Source organism: Eleginops maclovinus, chromosome 15 (assembly GCF_036324505.1).
Source record: "Eleginops maclovinus isolate JMC-PN-2008 ecotype Puerto Natales chromosome 15, JC_Emac_rtc_rv5, whole genome shotgun sequence".
Classification (NCBI taxonomy): Eukaryota; Metazoa; Chordata; class Actinopteri; order Perciformes; family Eleginopidae; genus Eleginops; species Eleginops maclovinus.
In genome coordinates, this window is record NC_086363.1 from 6,211,204 (window position 1) to 6,233,961 (window position 22,758).

General features: G+C 40.8%; 3 protein-coding genes across 6 annotated transcripts; 1 reads left to right on the forward strand and 2 right to left on the reverse strand.

The window, feature by feature from the left end:
* Positions 1–1,041: 1,041 nt before the first annotated feature.
* On the reverse strand, positions 1,042–5,034 carry tcte1 (t-complex-associated-testis-expressed 1). Its single transcript, XM_063902539.1, has 5 exons — positions 5,004–5,034; positions 4,515–4,676; positions 3,429–3,997; positions 2,264–2,713; positions 1,042–1,335 (listed from the first exon to the last, which is right to left on the reverse strand). The coding sequence occupies exons 2-5, from the start codon at positions 4,654–4,656 to the stop codon at positions 1,144–1,146; spliced, it is 1,353 nt and encodes a 450-aa protein (XP_063758609.1). The 5' UTR covers positions 4,657–4,676; positions 5,004–5,034; the 3' UTR covers positions 1,042–1,143.
* A 2,535-nt stretch (positions 5,035–7,569) lies between these two features.
* On the reverse strand, positions 7,570–16,311 carry rnf8 (ring finger protein 8, E3 ubiquitin protein ligase). 4 transcript variants are annotated; one of them, XM_063901491.1, is made up of 9 exons: positions 16,066–16,311; positions 15,730–15,858; positions 14,895–15,343; positions 14,483–14,690; positions 14,143–14,205; positions 13,882–13,971; positions 13,697–13,804; positions 13,390–13,594; positions 7,570–7,992 (listed from the first exon to the last, which is right to left on the reverse strand). In XM_063901491.1, exons 1-9 carry the CDS (start codon positions 16,186–16,188, stop codon positions 7,790–7,792), a joined length of 1,578 nt encoding a protein of 525 aa, XP_063757561.1. In that variant the 5' UTR covers positions 16,189–16,311; the 3' UTR covers positions 7,570–7,789. The 4 variants fall into 4 exon arrangements, with proteins under 4 accessions (XP_063757561.1, XP_063757560.1, XP_063757563.1 ...); XM_063901490.1 differs by having other exon boundaries at positions 7,570–7,995; XM_063901493.1 differs by having other exon boundaries at positions 7,788–7,992; positions 13,383–13,594.
* A 586-nt stretch (positions 16,312–16,897) lies between these two features.
* Positions 16,898–22,744, forward strand: aida (axin interactor, dorsalization associated). Its single transcript, XM_063901463.1, has 10 exons — positions 16,898–17,277; positions 17,986–18,052; positions 18,133–18,186; positions 18,711–18,765; positions 18,853–18,916; positions 19,001–19,104; positions 19,657–19,779; positions 19,871–19,993; positions 20,557–20,674; positions 20,752–22,744. Exons 1-10 carry the CDS (start codon positions 17,171–17,173, stop codon positions 20,849–20,851), a joined length of 915 nt encoding a protein of 304 aa, XP_063757533.1. The 5' UTR covers positions 16,898–17,170; the 3' UTR covers positions 20,852–22,744.
* Positions 22,745–22,758: the final 14 nt, after the last annotated feature.

Genomic DNA, 22,758 nt, shown 5'->3' on the forward strand with positions numbered 1-22,758 from the left:
CTTAGTGGTTACAGAAGCAGGGACATTTTTAATGCTCAGATGTAGAATGGTAGGTTTGTTGGGTCAAACAATGGCAATACAATCCGCTGTAAAAATGATTCAGGCAACATTTGCTATTTGAAGGTTTGTTTCCCTTTAATCCCATTTTTAAAATCAGATTTCATAGACCTTGTGTCAGAACTATTTGACTGGTTTACGATCACAACAACATATTTTTGAAGGAAAATGATTGGGTTATTATTATTGATAGTCTTTTATCCTATGTGGGTTTTTCTGTGTGCTAGTCCACCATTACAAAATAGCTTTACCTCTCTTGGTACGATTCTAGAAGAAAATTCCTTATTTTGCACGATTAAGATGTTTTGTTGCCACCTATATCTATAAGTCAGTAGATATGGGTTTAAAAAAGTAAAGACAACAAGAGAGTGTATGTATTCCAACACCACCACAACGTGGCCTTGATGTTACATAAGGACTGAAAACCAAATGTGTGTATCAAAATGACAAAAAGGCTCCTCAATAAACTGAAATGCTCACAAAAACGTGTGTCAAGAATTCATTCATGTAAGAAAATGTCAGAATGTGATTTAAGGCTGAACCGAAAGTCTTTTGTTTTTACACTCAAAACCTTTTTCAGTTTTATTTGAACTTGCCCTAGAATAAGATGTATATCCCTGACTCAAACCAGATGAATAGACAGGGAAAAAATAATAATGAATAATGTCAGGTTTAAGCGTCTTTGAGCATTAGGAAAAGGGCTATATAAATCTTATGTATTATTATTATTATTAAGAACAACTCCAGATATTTCGTATTACCTTAGTGTGATACTTCCCATTTTGTAAACTGTATATATGGTCTATGTTTTAATATGTGCTAGTGAGTCATAATATGACTGTCTTATGGTTCTTACACATGTTTAAGTGCTGAGTACAACAAGTAACAAGATAAGAGAGACCTCCTGGTTTCAGATTACTCCTTTATATTGTTCCAATTATCTGAGTATGTAGGATATACACCATCAAATCTCAAATAGGCACATCAAAGAAAAGCTGACAACGTTGAGTATCCAAAGGTAGATAGATATCAGTGGCTTAATGAATACTGGACAACAGGAATTAAATACTACTAAAGATTTGTAATTTAAAAACAAGCTGTTGATGTTTTTTTGGCTTTACTTTCCCGAGCATGTCTCTTTTTTTCTAAACACTGGTTGGTCCACACCACCTGGTCGATGAAGGAGGCGCTCTTCTCGTCGACCTCCGTCAGACGGATGTCACACTCTGTCAGGCTGGTGTTGTTGGACATGGCCTCCTCCAGAGCTTTACCTCCATCCTGCACAAAGAGTCAGAGACGGAGAGGACAAACACATTTGATGCATGTCCCCCTCCGGGCAACTCTTGCTGTCTGAAATAGCCCACACTTTGTAAACTGCTTATTGTGAGTGTCACCAATGTTTTATTGTTATGTCTGAAACAGGCCTTCTATTTTTGTGAACCAAGGTCACGGATATTGATGGTGAGGCACATCGCATTTCTGCTATGCGTGGGATTTTTGATCTTCCGCACTGTATTCCAGTCAGACACACACTTTATGAAGAGGAAAGAGCATGAGAAGAGGAACACCTGACCCACCTCTCACCGTGATACACTGACTGTAACTTTCCATTATTTTGTGTTTTCCACACATACAGTATCTGTGAATAATTCATGGGACTGATTCTTTCAAGCTATTCTGTCTGTTTCCTTCAATGCGGGCTGTGTGTGCAGGCACCAGCATGCCTTAGGACGGAAATACAGTACTTAAAAAAACCAGTGTTTCATAAGATCTGGTACAGAGAGCCACGTGCTGTGCACATTCTTAAAGAAACACAGTTTAAAAGATAACAGTTTAAAACATATTTGATGTATCTTTTTTATAGTATATTCTGTACATTTTTACTTTATTTTATTTCCCTTTTTGAAGATTTTTCATTTATTTTTTGTGTAATATTTTTTTTTATGTTCCAATCCCAAAATAATAAAAACAAATACACATATTATGGTTCTTTGTTGTAAATATAAATAAGCATTGACACAACATTGTGCTGAATAAATAATGTTCTAAAAATAATTGAAACAAATGAATCTTGCCAATCTATGTCACCCTTCTGATATGGATGATTGACAACCACGCCTTTTCTCTGGCCCCGCCCTCAGGTAAACATTAATTTTTTTAATAACCCCCCCATGGTCATAAGGTGTAGTAAAAGCAATTTACTTACCACTCCCAGGTTATTGCAGGAGAGATTGAGGCTCTTCAGGGTGCTTCTCTGATCCAGCACTTTTGACAGTACGATGGCAGTTGGCCTTGTCAGCTCGTTGCCCCCCAGGTGCAGGTGAAGCAGGGTGTTGTTGCTCAGCAAGGCCTTGCCCATCGCCTGCCCCCCCTCATCTCTCAAACGGTTGAGACGCAGGTTGAGCGACAACAGGGTAGAGTTCACGGACAAGGCATGAGCTATAGCTTTGGCCCCGGGGCCTCCAATATTGTTGTCGCACAGGTTCAGGGTCTCCAGGTTGCTCATGGTGAGCAGCTTTCCGATGGCCCTGGCTCCTTTGTCTCCGATCAGGTTGTGAGAGAAGTCGAGTTCCCTCAGGGACGGGTGGTCCAGAAGGTATTTCACCAGCAGACGGCACTTCTTATCCTCCATGTGGCTTAGATGGAGCCTTAGGAGCTGTGGAAACAAGATATTATGAAGATTGTGTGATGAGTAGCACAAAAACTGAATCACCAGAGCACAGGTAAGACGTCATAGGGCGTAGAACAGGAGAATAGCAGATGCTAATTTTCCTTTGAACACTCCACAAAAACACAAGGCACTGTTTCGCAAATGCTTCTATACATGAGGTTAGCCTATTGCACAATAACATACATTAAGTATATAACAGAAAAGAAAAGATTTGCAGCTTTTCTCTGTTTTATCACTGTGACTTCTGATTCAACAAGAAGTCAGAATTGTAATCTAGGAAATTGTGGTGGGCTGTATTTATTCTAGTATATTTTAATCTTAACTATTTAGTGAAAATGTAATTGACTCATAAGCTCCAGGCCTGATACCAGGTCCAATAATATATTGTACGGTTTCCATGTCAGACACAGAAATCAGTAGTGGATACATTCCCTGTTCTCACATAGTAGCAAAATAAATGTGACAAAGCTTTTGTCAAATTGTGACTTATTTAGGCTGCAGCCAGACGCTCTGGAGTATTTTATTTGACACAAATAGAGCAGATTTACTGTGCAGCTCCAACAACAACTTTCCTGTTTCACACATCAGGGATAGTAAAATGTGTAAATGATGCTTTGCAGCTGGCAAAAATACTCCAGATATTTAGGCAAAGGAGCTTCAAAAGGCAGCACGCTTTAAGTAAAGAGGAATCATTATTTACCTTTAAAGTCTTACAGGACTTGACAGCTTTGGCGAGGGACTCACAATCTCTGTCGGTCATCTCAAACATCTTCGACTCAAAGTTCAGACCACATTGTTTGACCCTGTACACCAAATGGAGCTCTTCCAGGTTTGGCAGCTTGTCGAGCAGGATGTTAAAATCAAAGTGGTCCATAGACGGTCCGTTGTACTCATCTTCACTTGCCAACTCGGAGCCATATTCCTCCTCTTCCTTCTGCTGCTCCTTGATAGGCGGCAGGAGCTGGGAGATGTTTAGCCTCTTGATGTAGTTCTTACAAAGAGGAACCATTTCTACTACCTTTTTTGTCTCTGTTACGTCTGGGATAAAATGCTCAATCATGTTCTCCATTTGCCTCTCAAAGAACATTTGTTTCCAGCTGTTGCCATAATGAGTTAAGTCATAAAGGCCCCCCTGCGCCTCGCAGCACCGCTTCCAATACACACCATCAATGATCAGGTTGGCTGTCACATGAAGGGGCACGGAGGTGGACAGTGTTTCCTGCACAAAGTCTTTCTGGATGGGGGAAAGGGCTTCCCATATGGGCTTTTCTGTGAAAGGAAAGCTTGGGTAAAGTCCGGTTTTATAAAAGGTAAAGTGTGTTTATTATCATCAATTTGGGTAGTAACGGTTTACATGTAATGTGAATTATGCAATACTATATTTGACTACATTCAACCCAGATTACATTACAAAATGCAATAGGATTATAGAAACATCGGCAAAGATAAGTTGAAAACATTTTTTTGTCTTGAAAATATAGCAATTTTAATTTTAATTTCATGATAATTAATGTTAATAACTTGATAAAAAATGTCTCTACTTGCAAACTACTTTTTATTTGCTAATTAAATGTTAAATTAAGTTAGAAATGTTTAAAGAGTGAACAATTTGTGTCCATTTTTCCAATTTGAAATAATAAAAGCTATTTAGATTTCATTAGAACATTTGTGGTCCATTAGATTGTGTCACCTTATACAAAATGATGTCGTTTCTATTCAATTCTGTTTATAGTTCAATGTAATCTGACCCAAACCTGATGAAACTATATTAAAAACAACAGCATACCCTCAAAGTTCCTCACAATAGATTGCAGACAGAGGTTGGATAAAAAAGGTACTGTGTTCAGGAACCAGTGAGCATCTTCGGCGATGATCCTCCTCAGCTGTCTGAAGTCTGCAGCTGTGGGGGGATCAGGAGACTTGGACATGGTTGCAGGATTTCGAAACCCTTAAAGAAACATTCAATCACACATTAAAAGTTGCACATCACACCAAGTGTACATAGTATGTAAACTATACGCATACTTTAATCACAACTAATTATACAAGTTTGAGCTAACGTGTGCTATCATACTGTTGCTAGCACAAACTCCAAAATAAGTTATGAGCTAGCAGACCCCCAAAGCTAATGTTAGCAAAAACGCGATTATTTTTCCTACTATGGTTATTCAGTAACAGTAAAAAAAATAAAAACGTGTAAAAACGATACAGCTTCATTTTGTTTTAAAGTATTCATTTACTACAGACATCTCAAAGTGGTGCGTTCAAACGTTACCTGCAGTGCACTGGAATGGGCTATACTTGTCTCCTTGGTAACAAGACGCACTGTGTTGACTTTTTGAAACCTCGGAAATTTGAGCGCTCAGCCCTGACCGTTACCTTAAGGCCAGTCAATGCTTAGCTCTACGGTAAGTGTTTTTTTTAATTATAATTATTTTTAAAACATGCTGTAACTACACTTTTAGTATTTCACATTGTGCCACTATTTAAAGAATGTCAGATAAGAGAACTTGTGAAAACACAGGGTGGAGAAATTGGAACTGTGAGTCAACAATAGCACTGCATTAATAAAATTGTCATAAAAGCTGATTTTCCGATTTTCAACGAATGCAACACATTAAGTGCAACGGTAGTTTTAAAGCAGCCCACTTCATGCAATTATGAATCCAAAAGAGGTTAACAAAAAATTGATAAGACTTATGATTGAGTGCGTTTTCAGATTTACAGGATGCTGTGTCTTGGAGCTGCAGCAGTGTTTGGCCTGATCACGCTGTGAGGAACATTTGGATTCTACAAAGCAGGCAGATGGAGCATGGGCTTTTTGGATAAGAGAATACTGGAGTGAATCCATCCTTCTTACAAACAACAACACTGAGCAGGTGGAAAGCTCTGTGGGCACGTAAATATCACTGACTATCAACTTAAGAGAATCCTGGTTGTTATCCAAAAAAAAGATATCAGCGAAAACACTGTAAATATGGTTTATTCTGACCCCACAATCACTTCTGCTGCTGAGCAATACTATGATAAATTGGTTTTCTCCTTCCTTCCTCAAACACTACGTTAATACTTAAATGAAATTCAGTGGAAGTTGAATGAAGAAGTCAAAGCAATAATATACCAAAGAATATGAATAGCCTCAAAATTTTCAACCACAAAGGCTCTCCAAATGTCTACCCAGTGATGCATAACAACAACCAAAAGAGAAATAAAAGAAGTAGAATGCAATTTAAAATGACCAAAAGGACAAGAGAGATGGTGCTGTTGCTGACTTCAGGTTGCTCCCAGAGTCTGTTGTAGGGTTGAATGGAGGACTGAGAGGCTCCGACTGTAGCCCCGAGGCACCATCACTGTCATCCTCATGTAATACAGACTGACAGACACACGCTCCCCTCGTACTCCGGCTTTAATGGACTGCCGTGACATCCTCAGCATGGGAGGCCGGCTCTCTCTGTGAGGGGGGAGTCAGTGTGGGATGAAACACGGTGTTAAGTGTGCTCCTGAATCCAAACCAAGAAGTGTCACGGGAAGGTTCACTGATCAGGGAGGCAATTCATTGTCCTAAAAAAGACAGCATGATTCAGCTGTCAACAAACATAAATCAATGGGGAGTTTCTCAGAGAGGATTATGCAATTTTTAACTGATAATACACGAGGCGAAATCCAGCAATAGAAATGTTCTTTCCAGAAATTGGTATGATATATTTTAGATGAATTGCAAAATGCTTGATTTTATGTTTGCAGTTGGCTTAAAGTAGTCAAAATGAAAATATATTTGGCCTAAATATAGTGGAATTCACTTAAAAACACCCACATTGGCAAGTTTCTAATGGACACACACACACACACACACACACACACACACACACACACACACACACACACACACACGCACACAGATCCCAAGGCGCTGTTGCATTAGTTGCTAGGTTACACAGCATGTGTGTTGCTGTCAAGAAAAGGGATAGTTTTGCAAAAATTGAAGTTTCTCTCCAAGATGTAAAACCTATTTTGCTCACGCGACTCTAAATGTTTAATATTTTGTAAAACATTTAAAGTTATTATATATTTAGCATCAGATCAGTGGCACAAGTCACAACCCCAGCTCTACTAAAACATTGGTTTTTAAACAGCTTAGCAATTTAACAACTTTGCTTTTGCTAAATGGTAGTGATGCGATATGAGCTTATCTCTGGAGCGTTGCCAGTGGGAGTGATTAACGCCCGGCCCAGGAGCCTTTCAGCAAAGCGCCATAGCTCGTGTCTCAAAAGGAGCACTTCCCAGAAGGGCATGGGGAAGAACAGAAAGCAGGAAATCCCTGAATGAAACAAAAAACAACAATAAAAAAAGGGAAACATCTCATAATTCTTCCAACATGATTGGTGTCATTTTAAAATAAATGGTATCATGTATCTCTGCAGGCTGTGCAGTGATAGTTAATGGGGATTCAAGAGTGTGTTCTGTGAGACTGTACTGTGGTGCTTCAGCCAAATGCTAGTTCAGTGTGTTAGCATGATAACAGAAAGTTCCTATTCAGGCTAAACACAAAGCAGAGCAAAGGCTGAGGAGAATTTCCCCAGTCTCGCAGGTGTTTGTCAAAAAGTACTGAGCATTTAAAAAGATAACGTTTCATATCTAGAAGTTATTGAAATAGTTTACAGTATAGAAGAAACCAGTGAGTACCTGGAGGCACAACACGAATTGCCTGAGGTTCCTGAGAATAACATCTAAACCCACCAAATGCTTCTCGAGATATTTGGCCTGGACAAAAATGGTTTGTTAGTAGTAGACGGGATTGGTGGAAACTATGCTTGGACAAAGTCAACATGTGACTTCAGAAATGCATAAGAAGAAACATTTTTATTCCTTTTTTTTTCAAAAACAAAGAAAAAGAGACAACAGATCATTTTACAAAAAGACAAACGTAAACCTCATCTGAATCAGGTAAGTGGACTCACCAACAGACCAAAACGTAATGTACTATCTGGGGACAATCCAGGGAAATGCAAACATCAACACCAAAAAAGTCCAATTCACATTGCAGGCCCCGGGACAGAAGGGCTAATCGTCCAACACATCAAGGCTTCCGTCAGAGTCGCTGTAGGGCGTGCTGGAGTCTATGTGGACGCTGCTATACGTGTCCACAGAGACCACGGAGCTCAGGCTGCTGCCGATGGACACCATGCTGCTGTCGCTGCTGTCGCTGTTGCTGCTCCTGCTGCTGTCGTCATCGTGGATCACCATCACCTGAGCACCCGAGTCAGCTGCTGGAAAACACAGAAACAGATACAGTGAGAGTTTCTCTTTGGGGATGCACTTTCAATTCCTCTACATACAATTTTAGAAACATTATTCTAGAGGTTTTTCTGGTAAGACAACTAAATCCATGAAGGGATTTAACCCTACAATGCATCCGTTTGTCTCAGAGTACTTTCTGACTTCCCTAACCTGTTGCCCTCAGTCCAAAACCTATTGACTCAAAGTAAACATAAGCAGAATGAAATATAGGTTTTGTTCTTTTTATGGTCATTATTAAAAACATTTATAATATAGTTTTTAACATTTCTTAATTCTCATAGCCTTTGTTATTTCTGTTTTGTAGCACAAATGACAATGCTATGTTCTGTGAGTCCACATTTGTTGATCGAGAGAAAGTAAGCTCAGTTTCAGCACCATCACAAATGAATAGAAACAGGATTTCTTAATACATTCTGCCTTTTTTTGTCGGATACTTATACCCAATTGAATCTGTTATTTGACTGTTCCTAAAATACTATCATAACATACACAGAAACAAAGGAAGCGAATCAGGCTCGTTGTGCTGCCATCTTGTGTCTGAAACGTTAAAGGTGATCCACACTCAGGACTCCCTCGCTCAAGCAACAAGCACATTTAAAACCCACAGGATACAGGGTGAAGCAGCGAGTGTAAATTAAATACTCTTAAGAGGCTTTGCAATTTGCTCAAGGACACATTGGTGCGTATAGCTATGGGTGGGTGGGGGTGGGGGGGCGTAAGTCACTGAGCTCAGCCAGACATGTCAAGGCTCCCCAGTCATCTGATCTGATGAATGTGGCACTGCACACCTCTGCTCGTAAGTACAGCATCAGTTGGATATTTATGCTATATGGGTCAGCCATGTGGAAACTTGTGCACGAGTGTGATCCTGACGTGAAGTTCATCACAGCAGAACAAAAACTCCACCGAGAATAATGTAGCAGGGCAGGGATAGGAGCAGTTTGAAAAACTAGCAAAGCTTTATTTATCATATCTGTATCTGAAAACCGATTTAACTTAATATTATGTTACATCTCATATGTTAAAAAGTTGAAAAACTAGGTGTGCTGTGTAAGACGCCCTCTTACTCCAGCCAGCAGGTGGTGCTGCTGCTTTTTCTTTTATTTCTTCTGTGTTTCTTTCAGTTTTACTCTGTTGACTTGTGGAGGTAAAACGTCTTATTAAAGAGGATAAACGCTTGCCACTTGTCGAGGAGTTATCTGTCTGCATACAACAGTGAGGGCAGAACAGTAAAAAGACACATTTGTCTACATCATCAAAATATCAGGAGGATACACACGTCAGTCTTCCATAAGAAACTAAACATGTCTCAGCCACGAGATGATGAATCCACGTCAGTCCACACTCATGCATCAAAATTATCAAAGGGCTCCAGTAAGTCATCTGCCAGCATGGCTGCTGTCAATGCACGGGCTAGGGCGGAGGCAGCACGAGCCAGAGCGGCCTATGCTCAGAAGGAAATTCAAATGAGAGTAAAACAAGCAGAACTCAGAGTGGAAGAAACACGTCTGGAGGCTACATTGGAAGCACTTCATCAGGAACGAGATGCAGAAGCAGCTCTCGCTGAAGCCAATGTATACGAAGCTGCAGCAAGCGAAATAGAAGAAGACCGCATAAGCTTTCACCTCCCACAGACATTTCCCCCATTAGAACGCACAAGTGAGTATGTGAAAGACCAACTTCTCCAAAATGAGAAATTAACCCCACATGCATCCATGAAGCCTAACGAGGCCCCAGCGGGTTCAACATTTAACCAACTCAAGCAGGAAGTTGAAGCGCCTGATCCGAGATCTCCATACATGTTGCTGCCTTGCAAGAACAATGCAAATGACCGAGCATCCCAGCCATCTAGGAGCTTCGCAGTACATGAACAACCACAATGGTCAAGTCCTCGGATTCCCCCACAAGAAACCTCAAGTATTTATGACCTTCCCAGATTTCTAGCTAGACGTGAGTTGCTCACTGGAGGCCTTATAAGGTTTAGCGACAAGCCAGGTGACTACTGGGCGTGGAAATCCTCGTTTCAAAATGCCATCCAAGGTCTACATCTAACAGCCAGTGAAGAGCTTGACTTGTTGACAAAGTGGTTAGGAGACGAATCCTCACAACATGCAAAACGCCTCAGAGCAGTGCATATTAACCACCCTTCTTTCGGTCTGAACAAAGTGTGGGAGAGACTTCAAGAGTGTTATGGATCCCCTGAGGCCTTAGAAAAGGCTTGGTTTGATAAGATAGAGCAGTTCCCCAGAATTACCAACAAGGAGCCTCATCTGCTACGTGACCTTGGTGACCTTCTGTTAGAGATTGACTCTGCTAAGAGCGAAGGCCATATACCAGGATTGCTGTACCTTCGACTCGAGTGCTCAACACCACGGAGTGTCTTTAAATGATGTCCTTCTCACAGGCCCCAATCTCAACAACAGCCTGCTGGGTGTCCTTATGCGGTTCCGCGAAGAGCGAGTGGCAGTAACTACTGACATCAAGCAGATGTTCCATTGCTTCTTGGTGCGAAAAGATCACAGGAACTTCTTACGCTTCCTTTGGCACAAGAACAACGACTTGGAGCAACCGATAGCGGAGTACCGCATGAGGGTGCATGTCTTCGGGAACAGTGGCGATCTACGCGCTCAGAAGAGCATCCGAAGACCAAGAAAGAATCGACTTTCAATCAAAACACCTAGTTGAGCGCCATTTCTATGTTGATGAGGGTCTCATTTCATTTCCATCAGAAGACGAGGCTGTTGCGGCTCTCAAGGCGGCCCAAGATACGCTAGCTGCAACCAACTTAAAGTTGCACAAGATAGCTTCTAACAGCATCGACGTGATGAAAGCGTTTCCAAAAGAGGATCTTGCAAAAGGCTTAAAGGACCTTGATCTTGGAGCAGACTTCCCACCCATGTTACGAAGTCTAGGAATAAGCTGGGATGTTACCACTGACGAGTTTACCTCCAGGTTTCCAGGACAGAGAAACCTTACACTCGCAGAGGGGTGTTATCAACCATAAACAGCCTTTATGACCCGCTTGGTTTTGCAGCTCCAGTCAGTGCAGTGAGGTCAGCTGGCCTATGGGTTATTGGTGGAAAGCGGAGTATCAGCTCCATAATTCACAGCTGTGTGACCTGTCGCAAGCTTCGATGGAAAACCGAAACACAGAAGATGGCTGACCTCCCCACAGACCGCGTAAGCCCCAGTCCACCATTCTCCTATGTTGGAGTGGATGTTTTCGGGCCTTGGACAGTAACTGCTCGTCGAACTCGTGGAGGCTGTAGCAACAGTAAACGGTGGGCAGTCATTTTTAGCTGTATGAGTGTCAGAGCCATACACATTGAAGTGATCGAGTCAATGGAGTCATCCAGTTTCATGAATGCATTGCGGCGATTCATCTCTGTCCGTGGCCCAGTAAAACAGTTGAGGTCTGACTGTGGGACCAACTTTCTAGGCGCATGTAAAGAGCTTGGCATCAACTCAAGACACTGCAACAACCAGGTGGTACAGGACTTCTTGAGCGACAACGGATGCACATGGGTGTTTAACCCACCTCACGCTTCACACATGGGAGGTAGCTGGGAGCGCATGATTGGGGTGACAAGACGTATACTCGACTCAATGCTTTTGGGCATTTCATCCCGGCAACTGACCCATGAAGTGTTATCCACTTTCTTGGCAGAGGTGACAGCTATCGTGAACACAAGACCTCTCATCCCAGTGTCCACCGACCCAAGCTTCCCTGTCATCTTAACACCAGCTACCCTCCTAACCCAGAAGGTCGGCGTTTCATCAATACCTCTTGGTGACTTCAAAGACGGTGACCTCTACAAACGCCAGTGGAAGCAGGTACAACATCTCGCAAACGCCTTTTGGCATCGTTGGAAGAACCAATACCTCTCTACCCTACAAGGCCGCAGGAAATGGCAATCGGAGAGGCCTAATCTGCAAGAAGGGGACCTTGTGTTGAAGGACAGTCAAGCCCATGGGAGACCTTGTGTTGAAGGACAGTCAAGCCCATGGGAATCAATGGCCCATGGGAATCAATGGCCAATGGGCATGGTGGTCAAAACCTTCCCCAGCCACGACGGGAAGGTCAGGAAAGTAGAAGTCAAGGTTTCATCTGGAGGAAAATGCAAGGTTTTCTTGAGGCCCGTAACTGACACTGTCCTCCTCCTTCCTAACACTCATGATGGGGACAATCAAAATAAAATGTAATTGTGACATCTCATAGATGTCAAGCGGGGAGTGTGCTGTGTAAGATGCCCTCTTACTCCAGCCAGTAGGTGGTGCTGTTGCTTTTTGTTTTATTTCTCTGTGTTTGGTAGCAGCCAATGGGGAGGCCTCAGTGGTCGACAAGGACAGAGATAATTATCATGAAGTTTGAATCTGCATCCATCCTTCTTCGCTATGTTGTGGATAGCATTGTCTGTGAGCATTGTGGTTCCTTACATATTCACAAGTGGATATCTATGTTTATTTAGATGTTTCTATGTTAAGTGGATCGTTATTCATGTGGATATTTTGTGGTTTTTGTGACGTAATGAACCGTGGTGTGTATATTTTTGTATCACAGCTAAGGGTCTAATTTCTATGTATATTGTGTTTTCTTTCACTTTTACTCTGTTGACTTGTGGAGGTAAAACATCTTATTAAAGAGGATAAACGCTTGCCACTTGTCGAGGAGTTATCTGTCTGCATACAACAGTGAGGGCAGAACACTAGGGAAGCAAAACACATTCTTTTTGATTTTATTCTGTCACAGCGAACCTTCACATTCTTATGTTTTCAGAATAAAAGCATCATTTGTGTCACATATTTAAGACCTCCAATGGGGGCAGATTTTTATTGAATTTCACTTCCTTTAGACAAAAGAAGTGTAAACCAATGAGAACGTATTTTCAAATGAGAATTCTGTGCAACGTAATAAAATGAAGAGCCGATAAATAACATCAATGAACTAGAGCCAAAGCCAAGATACAGCCTGAAAAAACCCCCACTAAATCTAATAAGCAACAACACTGACTGTGAGGATGATTTGTGTTCAAAACACACCATTCCCAAAAGGCTGGTATATAATTCAACTTCTTCCTGTCGATTGAATCCTGTTCTCGATGAAGGACTCCCGTACTGAATTCAAGGCTGTCCACTGACCTGAGCTAATGACCCTTTTTGTCACAAGCTTACTTTGAGTAATTTGTGTTACACTTGTACTTTACTCTGTAAAAAGACTGTAAAGTAATCTTTAAAATACAGTTCACCGGCAACCATTATCTATGACTTCTATTCCCCACTGTTGTTGTTCTCTTCAATAAGAATGAGCAATAGTTTAATATTATCAACAGTTATAATGACACTGTCAATGACGCACCTCTCACCTTTCCTCTCAGCGATGAGGGTCTGTCGCCTCGACTTCATGTCCAGGCTCAGGTTCTCCACCATGCTGTCGATGCAGTTGTCCAGGGCCAGGCAGCGGGTCTGGGACTGGATGGCCCGCCGGCAGAAGGGACACTCGTCCTTCTTTTTGCGCCACTGCTTGATGCAGTGACTGCAGAAGCTGTGAGCGCAGTTCAGGATGACTGCCTGTAGAAGGGATCAATTCAGATCAAAAGGTTAAGGATAAAATCACCTCAAAAACTAGACGTTAAAAATGTGTTTTCAATACCACGCTTCTGTTAATCCTACCTCAATGAAGAGCTCGGAGCAGATGATGCACTGAAGCTCGTTCTCCAGAACTTCAGTTACTTGTGTAACTACTTCCTCTTTTTGGGCCCTCGCCTTTTCTTTCTCCTCCTGCAAAAACAAAAACATTAATGTATGAAGCTTTGAAGATAGAAAGCATGTGTAAATGACTTTGAATATTGTCATACCTTTGACACTTCTAGCTCTTTGTTTTTGGCCAGGAGAATCTCTTCGAAGCCCTCCCGAGAAAGCGCAAGTTCGTCTATTACTTTCTTTTGCTAAGGACAGAGAAATCAGTTTGAGAAGTTTACTTCAAAATACTAGTCAAATTAAACCATACAAGAGCCATCAAAGATATAATACATCCATTTATTGTAGACATAAATACTTTGTCTGGTGGCTATCTGTGGTGACAAAATACATAAAAGCTTTCGTTTTATGCAACATACCTCCTGCAAGGCCTCATCCAGCTGTTTCTTTAATAGCTCCTCTTGTTGCTGTGTTTTCTCTGCCTAAATACATTAAAAGGTACACTTTTTAAATGCATACAGAAATTGTGAAACAAAACAAATTGAGGGAGCTAGACAAGCACAAACAAACACGATGCACACTGTTGGGAATATCAATCTATAATAATATGAATTATATATGTTTTCAACACGGGAAAAACAACCACAATGAAACACAGCCATTTATGAAAAAAATAACGTTTAATCTGCACACTGGAGTTACAGATGTTGATTATGCTTATTACATGTATGAAAGACGGAGTTATTGTAGATCCCTCACCTCTAGCTTCCTCTTCGTTTCACTGAATGACTTTTCTAATGTCTCCATCCGGTGCATCTTGGCTCTGAGGGTCTCCAGCTGGCCCTGCAGCTCTCTGACCTGCTCCTCTTTGAGTGGGTCGGCCTGCTGCGGCTCTCCCCCAAGAGACGCCACCTGCCTCTGGGTGTCGTCCACCTGCTCCCTCAGTATCAGGATGTTCTGGCTGTACCTGCAAACAGAAATTAATAAAAAGAAAGACAAGACTCAGTCTAAAACAATAACTAGTCACAGAATAAGGTGGCGTTAATTATTAAATTACAGATTTCACTAGATTAAAATATTCTTTAGGAGGAAAATTACAGAAATATATTGGTCTAAATGTACTTTAAAGGGAGATGCAACTGTCTAGAAAAAGGCACAAGGTGTGGCTTACATTTGCAAATTGTCCAGGTCACAGAGAGTGCTGGAGCCATCTACGGCACCGTCTACTTTCTGGACTTGTCTGCTGGGTCCCGTTTCTTCCGGCTGGGTGCGACTGAGCCTCTGCTGCCGTTTCACTGCTGACACAGGGCAGGGCTTTGCGAACGACTTGTCACCAGAGGAGCAGCGATAGAGCTTGGGCTTTGAGGTAGAGGCCTCAACCTCTTCCACGTTCAACTTCCTCTTGGACTTCTTGGAAACCTGGGTTGATTTGGTGCCATCTCTGTGTCCCTTTGTCAGGTAAAGTTTAATGTCTTTCAGGGGCCGCTGGACCAGGATGTAGTCAAACTCCACATAGGTTCCAGTTATAGGAACTCCAAGTTGTATGGAGTCTCCGAGCCTCAACTGGTGTGGTTCGTGAGCGGATAGGCGGTTTCCATTCACCCATACACCGTTGAGGCTCTGATGGAAAAATCAACATGTCTTTAGTGGCTGAAGTTGAATACAACATTCAAGACAAAAAAAACTAATATAAAAAGTATTATAACAATAAACTAGAGAGAAATATTTTCATTAAATATGGATATGCCAAAAAGTAAAATAAAATATGTACGGTAGTGTAATAAAAAAGTACAATCAATGACCACTTGTTTTGTACTCCAAAACCAAAAGATATTCATTTTATGGTGATATAAAAGAGAGAAAATAAGGAAATACTATTTAGTATAAAAAGTCTGTATCGTTTTTTCCTGTATTTTCTACACCTTTAATGATTTGATCATTGAATATCATTTGTTTATGTAGCAATATCAATCAAATAAAAATCATAATAAAGACTGCAATATTACCTCCTTGTCTGTCACTATCCACTGTCCATCCTCCCTTTGCCTGAATGTGCAGTGCAGTCTGGAGATCATCAAAGGACAACTTGGAGACAACAGTTGGTATGTTACATCCAGACCCCGTCCTATGGTTATCTAGAGTAAAAAATACACGTACACAGCCAGTTACTCATATACTGTGCAGCTTATAGTTAACTTACATATAAATATACAAAGAAAACGACACAGATCAAGTAAACCAGGAACGAGGAATATATCTTATGTGAAAAATCCTGAACTTGATAAAGTTTTATTGAGTGGCAAATTAACTAGCGTTAGTTAGCTAGCATTAGCAAACTGCACCTCAGTGTTTGCGAACAAGCGAAGCCAGTCTGCATTTCTTCCGACTCTCCTCAAACAAAAAACCTCAGAGTCTGAACATTCATCCTCCTCAGTCGCAGACGAGTCTGTTGTTACAGTGTCCATCTTATTTCAGTCTGTCAGGGGCTAAAACAACCTGAAACGCATCGCTAACTGTATTTTCCTCCATAGATAACCTGTAGCTAACGTTAGCCACCACGGTGTCAAGCTGCAGAGTGACTGGGCCAAACCGGAAAAGGTTTTGTTGTTTTCAAAATAAGAGCAACTGAGTTTACCTGATTATTCAACCCTTTTAAACATTTAAATACTAATTAATACATTGATTCTTAATGTATGAACATTAAGTGATTGGGCCGTGGTATCCTTAAAACTTAAGGCAAATTGCACTATTTCACAAAGCTATTACAATAATAAAATGCTCAGAGGAAGACTTTAATTTCTCGACATTAAATCACCTGAACGGTAACTAGCTCGCCTTTGAAATGAAAAGTCATATTTAAAAGGCACTAAAGTATCCCAAAACAATATCATAAAAAATAAGATACATTTTTGAGCTAGTACTTTAAAAATAGTGTCTTAAATGATTTATTTTCCATCACTAGGTCGATTTTATCTTATTGTATTTTTCAAAAAGGTTCATCAGGGTCTTCCTTCTAGTGCAGTAGTTTTACATTGTGAAAGGATCAGAGTGTATCTTCCATCGCTGGTCTTATCAAATGTACAATCTGAAAAAAATAATACTGATTGCGCCTTTAAATTTAAAGCCCTTGCTTTTGCAGCAGTGTTTTCACCTCTTCTTTACAACCGACACACACATCCTGTTGCCGTCCACTCGGGGTACCGTGTGTCCCAAAACGAGTGCACCCCATTCGCCGGGCGGGACTTCCTTTCTCCTGCGGATGCGATACTGAAGTGTGTGAGCAGGCAATAAGGGCTTGGTCGGGTTGTCACTGGTGTAACTGTGCGGCTCCGGAGCAGCAGAGAACCGGCCTGAAGACGCTGCTGCAACCGCGACTGAAGCCCCGTAGATGAGCCTCCTCCCTGGCTATGCTGCCCTGAGAGAGCCGCCAGTATCAGCCCCGCCAACATGTCTGATGTCAACAAGACTATTCAGAAATGGCACGCCAGTTTTAGGAAAGGCACAGACTTTGACTCCTGGGGACAATTAGTGGAGGCTATAGATGAGTACCAAATGTAAGTTGCATTCAACATGTGTATCCTGCCTCTCCATACTGCTGTTTTATTCTGCAGGGCATGCTTTTTCTTCCTTCACTTTTCCACCTCCATTACATGTGCAGGGTGATATCAGCATGTACACAGGAGACAGTGGGTGCAATAGTCTTCACAAGAAGTTCAGTCAGCTCCTCTCAGCAGTAAACAAACCCTTCCCATCTATGACGTGATGTGGCAGTTGTTGCAGAGGCAGCACAAGAGTGTGTGTGTGTGTGTGTCTGAGTGTGTGGAGGATGTTGCACCCCAGATTCATTCACCAGCATTATGTGTGCATGGTAAACCCTTTCATAAAGCCTATCTGTGGTGAAAAAAACCCTCCATCCATATCTGCGTACAATGTGTTTCATTATAAGTCATGCAGTACAGAAATGGGGCCAAAATCCCCTCTGAGTATTGAGAAATAGTCAGCCACACCCTCTCATTGTTATGGGTGGGTTTTCCTCTGTTTAGACAGGAATGTTCCCTGCTTTCAGACAATATATATATATATATGTGGTTGTAGTTTAAACACGTTTTTTAAAAGATATGTCAACACATTAATGTTTTGTTTTTCTGAAATTGCTTTAATATGATCAAATCTAACCATATTTCTGAACAGAAGAGGGCGCAAAAATACATAATTTAGCCACCTTTTACTGCAAAGCATTAACAAACTTCTGTGTTGTTCAGTTTAGCAAGACAACTGCAAAAAGAGGTCCAGTCAACAAATTCATCAGACTTCACAGAGGAGCAGAAGGTAATCACTACTTCTCTTTTTACTTTTGGACCGTCCATTCAAGGATCCCGCATTAACCGACCATTACTTTCCTTTTTTAGAAAACTTTGGGAAAAATTGCATCATGCCTGGAAATGAGAAGCGGCAGTTTGCAGGTTTGTGTCATTGTTTTTGTGTCTGTATGAAATGGCACTAAACAGGTTAATATATAACATTTTAGAAGTACGTTTGATAGTAAGTATTGATAGTAAGGTCAATTTATTTAAAGTACTTTATGGAGAGATGAAAATAACACAAAAACATAATTATGTGGATCCAGTAGTAAAATACTACGTTTTTGGACAGCAGATTTCAATCTATTAAACCTTCATCATCCTAAATCTGTAAAGTTAAATTGTCTGTAAACGTATATCTCCCTGTGTGGTTTTCTAAACACTGAAACACATCCTAGTCCAAAACTAAATCCCATTTGATTATATAGAAACTGTAAATGATATTGGTATTAATTTTGCTACAAACATATCAAATTGTAAGATTTAAAAGAGCAAACTCATCAGCCTTAAAGGAACATTTGCTTTTCTTCAGGAGGTAATTTAAGTCAGCAAATACCCAGAGATTAAAATGATAATTCACTGTTTTAGAAAGTGTTCATAAAATAAATGTGTCTGCTCTTCTGTAGTGTACACAGTCCAAGGAGGACTTCAAGTTAGAAGATCTGAAGAAGCTGGAAACAAGTAAGTGAAACGAATGGGATTAAAGAATCTGCTTGTTACTCCTCCTGTCGTTTCCAGCAATACTGATCTTCCTCTTTTTCTCAACAGTAATTCAAAATATTCTGACGTACAACAAAGAGTTTCCCTTTGACGTGCAGCCAGTGCCCTTAAGGTAAATGTCCACCACAAAACATCTCATATGCATTTTACAGAATACCCTGCATGAGTATTTCCTAATGAATTCCTCTACCGTCAGGAAAATCCTCGCTCCAGGTGAGGAGGAGAGCCTGGAGTTGGAGGAGGAGGAGGATGCTGCAGCAGGAGCAGGAAGCACGGAGGCTTTTCCCCCGCGAGCCCCCGGTACTGTTCCACTTGATAAAACGCACCCGCTGTCTGAGGGATGTTTGACTTGTTGTGTTGTCCTGTTCAGAGGGATGTTTGTTTGACCGTTTGTCTCTTTGATTCTTTCTGTCGGGGCTGTGCATGGCTTCATCGCTCATTCCTGCCTGCTTCATTTGCAGCTTCGCAAGGTATGGCTTTTATCGACAACATCTGAATGTGTTCAGTCCTGCATGAGGGAGCGGATATCATCAGTTAAATTCACAGCGTGTTGCTGAATTGACAAAATGTGAATAAAGTAGAGTACCAGAGTTGACTTGAGCATAAAAATGAAAATGAGCGTAATAGGGGCCTTTTTTAAACATTGAGTTTAATTTGACTGAACTATACAGTCTATAGAGCTGTTCTAACTTTGAATATTTAGATGTTTTTTAACAAAAAATCCCGTAAAATAATCTTATAAAGCAAAGCTACTGAAAGCGTTTTCTGCTATCGGCTACTCTGTGGTCCACAGTGATGTCACCACCTGTTGTTATGACACCTTTTAATGTCCGTTACCTTTGTCCCCGGCAGGTACCTTGTTGCCACGGTTACCATCAGAGCCTGGGATGACACTACTCACTCTAAAGATTGAAAAAATTGGGTTGAAGGACGCCGGGCAGTGCATCGACCCGTACATGACCATCAGTGTCAAAGGTCACCGTTCACTCACTTCACCCTGAAAATAATCTGAGTATAACATTTGTGAAAGTGCCAGAAACAATAAACGTGTTTCTCTCTCCTGCAGATTTGAACGGCGTAGATGTAAACCCAGTGCAGGACACACCCGTGGCCTCCAGGAAGGAAGATACCTACATCCACTTCAGTGTGGACGTGGAGATCCAGAGACACGTGGAGAAAATTCCAAAAGGTACCTGACAGTTCAACCAAAGTGACATCCTTAGAGTCAACAAAGATCAAACCCAACAATGAACGGATCCTAGCAGTCACTCTCTGGGAGGCCAGAGCCTGATTTATCCCCATGTTGTCCAGAAACTATAAGAATCATCAATGAGCCAAACTGCTACACTCCAACATACATAGATGAACAGCTTTCCCCCAATTTCTGTTAATCTGTGTCTGAAAATAGTCAGTAATTATAGTAATAGAAGTTAAGGGTTTTTTTCAAGGGGTTTTTCGTTAGATGCCTGAAATAAGGTAAGAGGTTAACACAAGCTTATGAGATTGGCATGTTTTGCTCTACATGTGTGTCTTTACAAAGGGGGTTGCTAAAAAAAAGGTGCCTGAATGAGATTGGAGAGGTTGTGAGGGACACAGATCTGAAGTAATATGACTGTGATGTAGTTTGTTTATAGTCTTACCCTAGCTTTTTATTTCCGGCAATTTCATAAATTCAGTTGTGGGAAGATTATCTTGATGACAAAAACGTGCATTTGTTCATAATCCAATGAAGTATGTTATTCTCTCTTCCAGGAGCAGCTATCTTCTTTGAATTCAAGCACTACAAACCCAAAAAGGGTTTTACCAGCACTAAGTGTTTTGCCTTCATGGAAATGGATGAGATCAAACCCGGCCCAATCGTCATCGAACTGTGAGTCAACAAACTTTACAGATTTAAAGGATGCATTTGTATTTTGTTACATTCAATATATACGGTTCTTTTTCCAGGTACAAGAAGCCCACGGACTTCAAGAGGAAGAAACTGCAGCTCCTAACAAAGAAACAACTCTATCTCCATCTCCATCAGACGTTACACAAGGACAGCTAAGATCGCAGCGCGTCCTGAACTTTAAACCAACTTTTTTTAATCATTCTCTCACACACACATCCAACTAAATGTGGAAGTTCACCTCATCTCATCCTGCAATACTAAATCAAGCTTGTATTCATGTGTTTTCTCAAGAGAATAGGAAGAAAGTAAAGGGAGACAAACCCATCAGATCAGCCTTGACTTTTGTATTCTTTGATTTTGTCTTCAAGTATGATGGGTTATCAGAGATATGGTAGATTTTCTTTGAATGGAGCCAGGTGAGAGGGGTAACTATCAGAGAAAAACTCATATTTCATAGGTAAAAGTGGTACATTTATGAGAAGAATACACATTTACTAGGTTGGATCAGCCTCATGAGACAACAGCCGCACAACACAGGTTCCTGACAGTCTTCCTAGAGTTGTTGCCGGTGCTTAATTTGAGTCAATATTCAATGTTGGTGCTTTTTGTTTTCTGGAAGCTGAAAGCAGCAAAACATTCAAAGCAGCTAAAGTTACAAATCTATGGTGAACCTGTTGGTGAATTATTGGCAGAGTGTTTAAGCCACTCCCTGAACAAACCACAGACATCAATGTTTGCTTCACTAAGCCACCATAAAACCTTAAATCCTGTCCTAACACCCATTGGTTTGTGTTGGCCATAACTAAATATGTGGTTCCACTCAATGATTATAACTACTGTAGTAAACACAAAACAAGTGTTCAATTGGCCTGCACGGCACACTAAAATGGTTATTAAGTCACAGACGGTGTTGAATTCAGTTATTTTAACTGGAATAATACATTTTGAACTGTGTGTTTGCTTTGTTTTTATCACACTAATGATGTTTATGCTCAGCAAGTAATTGTTTCAGCCCAGAATTCAACTTGGTAGCAATGCACATTTCAGGTCCAGTTTAAGTTTATTTGGATATGGTTTTCTACTGGTGGATGCAGCATTGTGTGACGTATACTGGTTTCTGTTTGCAGGAAGCAGATTTCTTTGGCAGTTCAAGGACAGCTCTTGAAATGTATTTTGAGGAAATGGCCATTCTAACATTACTACCTTTATTTTGAAATTCTATGTTAACCCATAATAAGCAAAACCGTCTCGAAGATGTTCAGACGTTATTTCCATTCTGACTACCGTTGTAAGTGTTCATCTACATTGTCATATCTTATTTTTGTAATGTCATCAAGTTCAGGACTAATTTAACTGTAAACATTAACTGATGTAATGTGTGTGTACAGAGCATTATGAGACCTGTTGACAGACTGAAGGGAAATGTATGAACCATTTACAATGCTTTTAATTTCCAATAAACTACAAATGAGCATGTCATTGGAAAATTCCATCCAAAGCAGAAGACAGTGAGCAGATGGGTTTGAACTGTGGTTTATGCAAATATTGATAAGCAACTGAATTTAAATAGGCATCACATCAACCAGAGCATGCGTGTAAGGCCTCAGACTACAGAAGAGAGAATGTACTAGTGCCAGGTGTAAGGGGGAAAAAAAGGAAAACAGATGATTTTATTTGAAAATGTCCCAGGTAGAAAGTTTGTATACTGTACTTTACAGTTGGACTTTACTCTCAAAATGCAATACACTTAAATCTTCAAATGTTTCCCCCTGATGAATGACCCTTACACTACCAGACACAGGAATTCTGTTTTCATGCTCTTTAAAATGCTCTCCATGTTAGTAAAAAACCTAAACAGTGGACAGAAACGCAGCGTCTCTCCACACACTTAGCTGAACATGTTGCATGCGGGTTTTGGACGTGAACATGTCGCTGGATTGAAATGAACAGAACTAAAAATAGTGCTGCTGTGTCAGCCGCTTCAACACAGATGTATGCCTCATTTTATTCCCAATAAAGCATGAAGACACAGGTTGAAAAATATATAAAGCTTGTGTAAAATG

Excerpts from the sequence above, each read along its gene's own strand:
- tcte1 (XM_063902539.1), bottom strand. The coding sequence starts at position 4,656 with ATGTCCAAGTCTCCTGATCCCCCCACAGCTGCAGACTTCAGACAGCTG. Across the intron at positions 3,998-4,514 it reads TATTGTGAGGAACTTTGAGG|AAAAGCCCATATGGGAAGCC; the intron begins GTATGCTGTTGT and ends TTCCTTTCACAG. Across the intron at positions 1,336-2,263 it reads CCTGCAATAACCTGGGAGTG|GATGGAGGTAAAGCTCTGGA; the intron begins GTAAGTAAATTG and ends CTCTTTGTGCAG.
- rnf8 (XM_063901490.1), bottom strand. The coding sequence starts at position 16,188 with ATGGACACTGTAACAACAGACTCGTCTGCGACTGAGGAGGATGAATGT. Across the intron at positions 14,691-14,894 it reads GACCTGGACAATTTGCAAAT|GTACAGCCAGAACATCCTGA; the intron begins GTAAGCCACACC and ends TTCTGTTTGCAG. Across the intron at positions 7,996-13,389 it reads CCTCATCGCTGAGAGGAAAG|CAGCTGACTCGGGTGCTCAG; the intron begins GTGAGAGGTGCG and ends TGTGTTTTCCAG.
- aida (XM_063901463.1), top strand. The coding sequence starts at position 17,171 with ATGTCTGATGTCAACAAGACTATTCAGAAATGGCACGCCAGTTTTAGG. Across the intron at positions 18,187-18,710 it reads TGAGAAGCGGCAGTTTGCAG|TGTACACAGTCCAAGGAGGA; the intron begins GTTTGTGTCATT and ends GCTCTTCTGTAG. Across the intron at positions 19,780-19,870 it reads CATGACCATCAGTGTCAAAG|ATTTGAACGGCGTAGATGTA; the intron begins GTCACCGTTCAC and ends TCTCTCCTGCAG.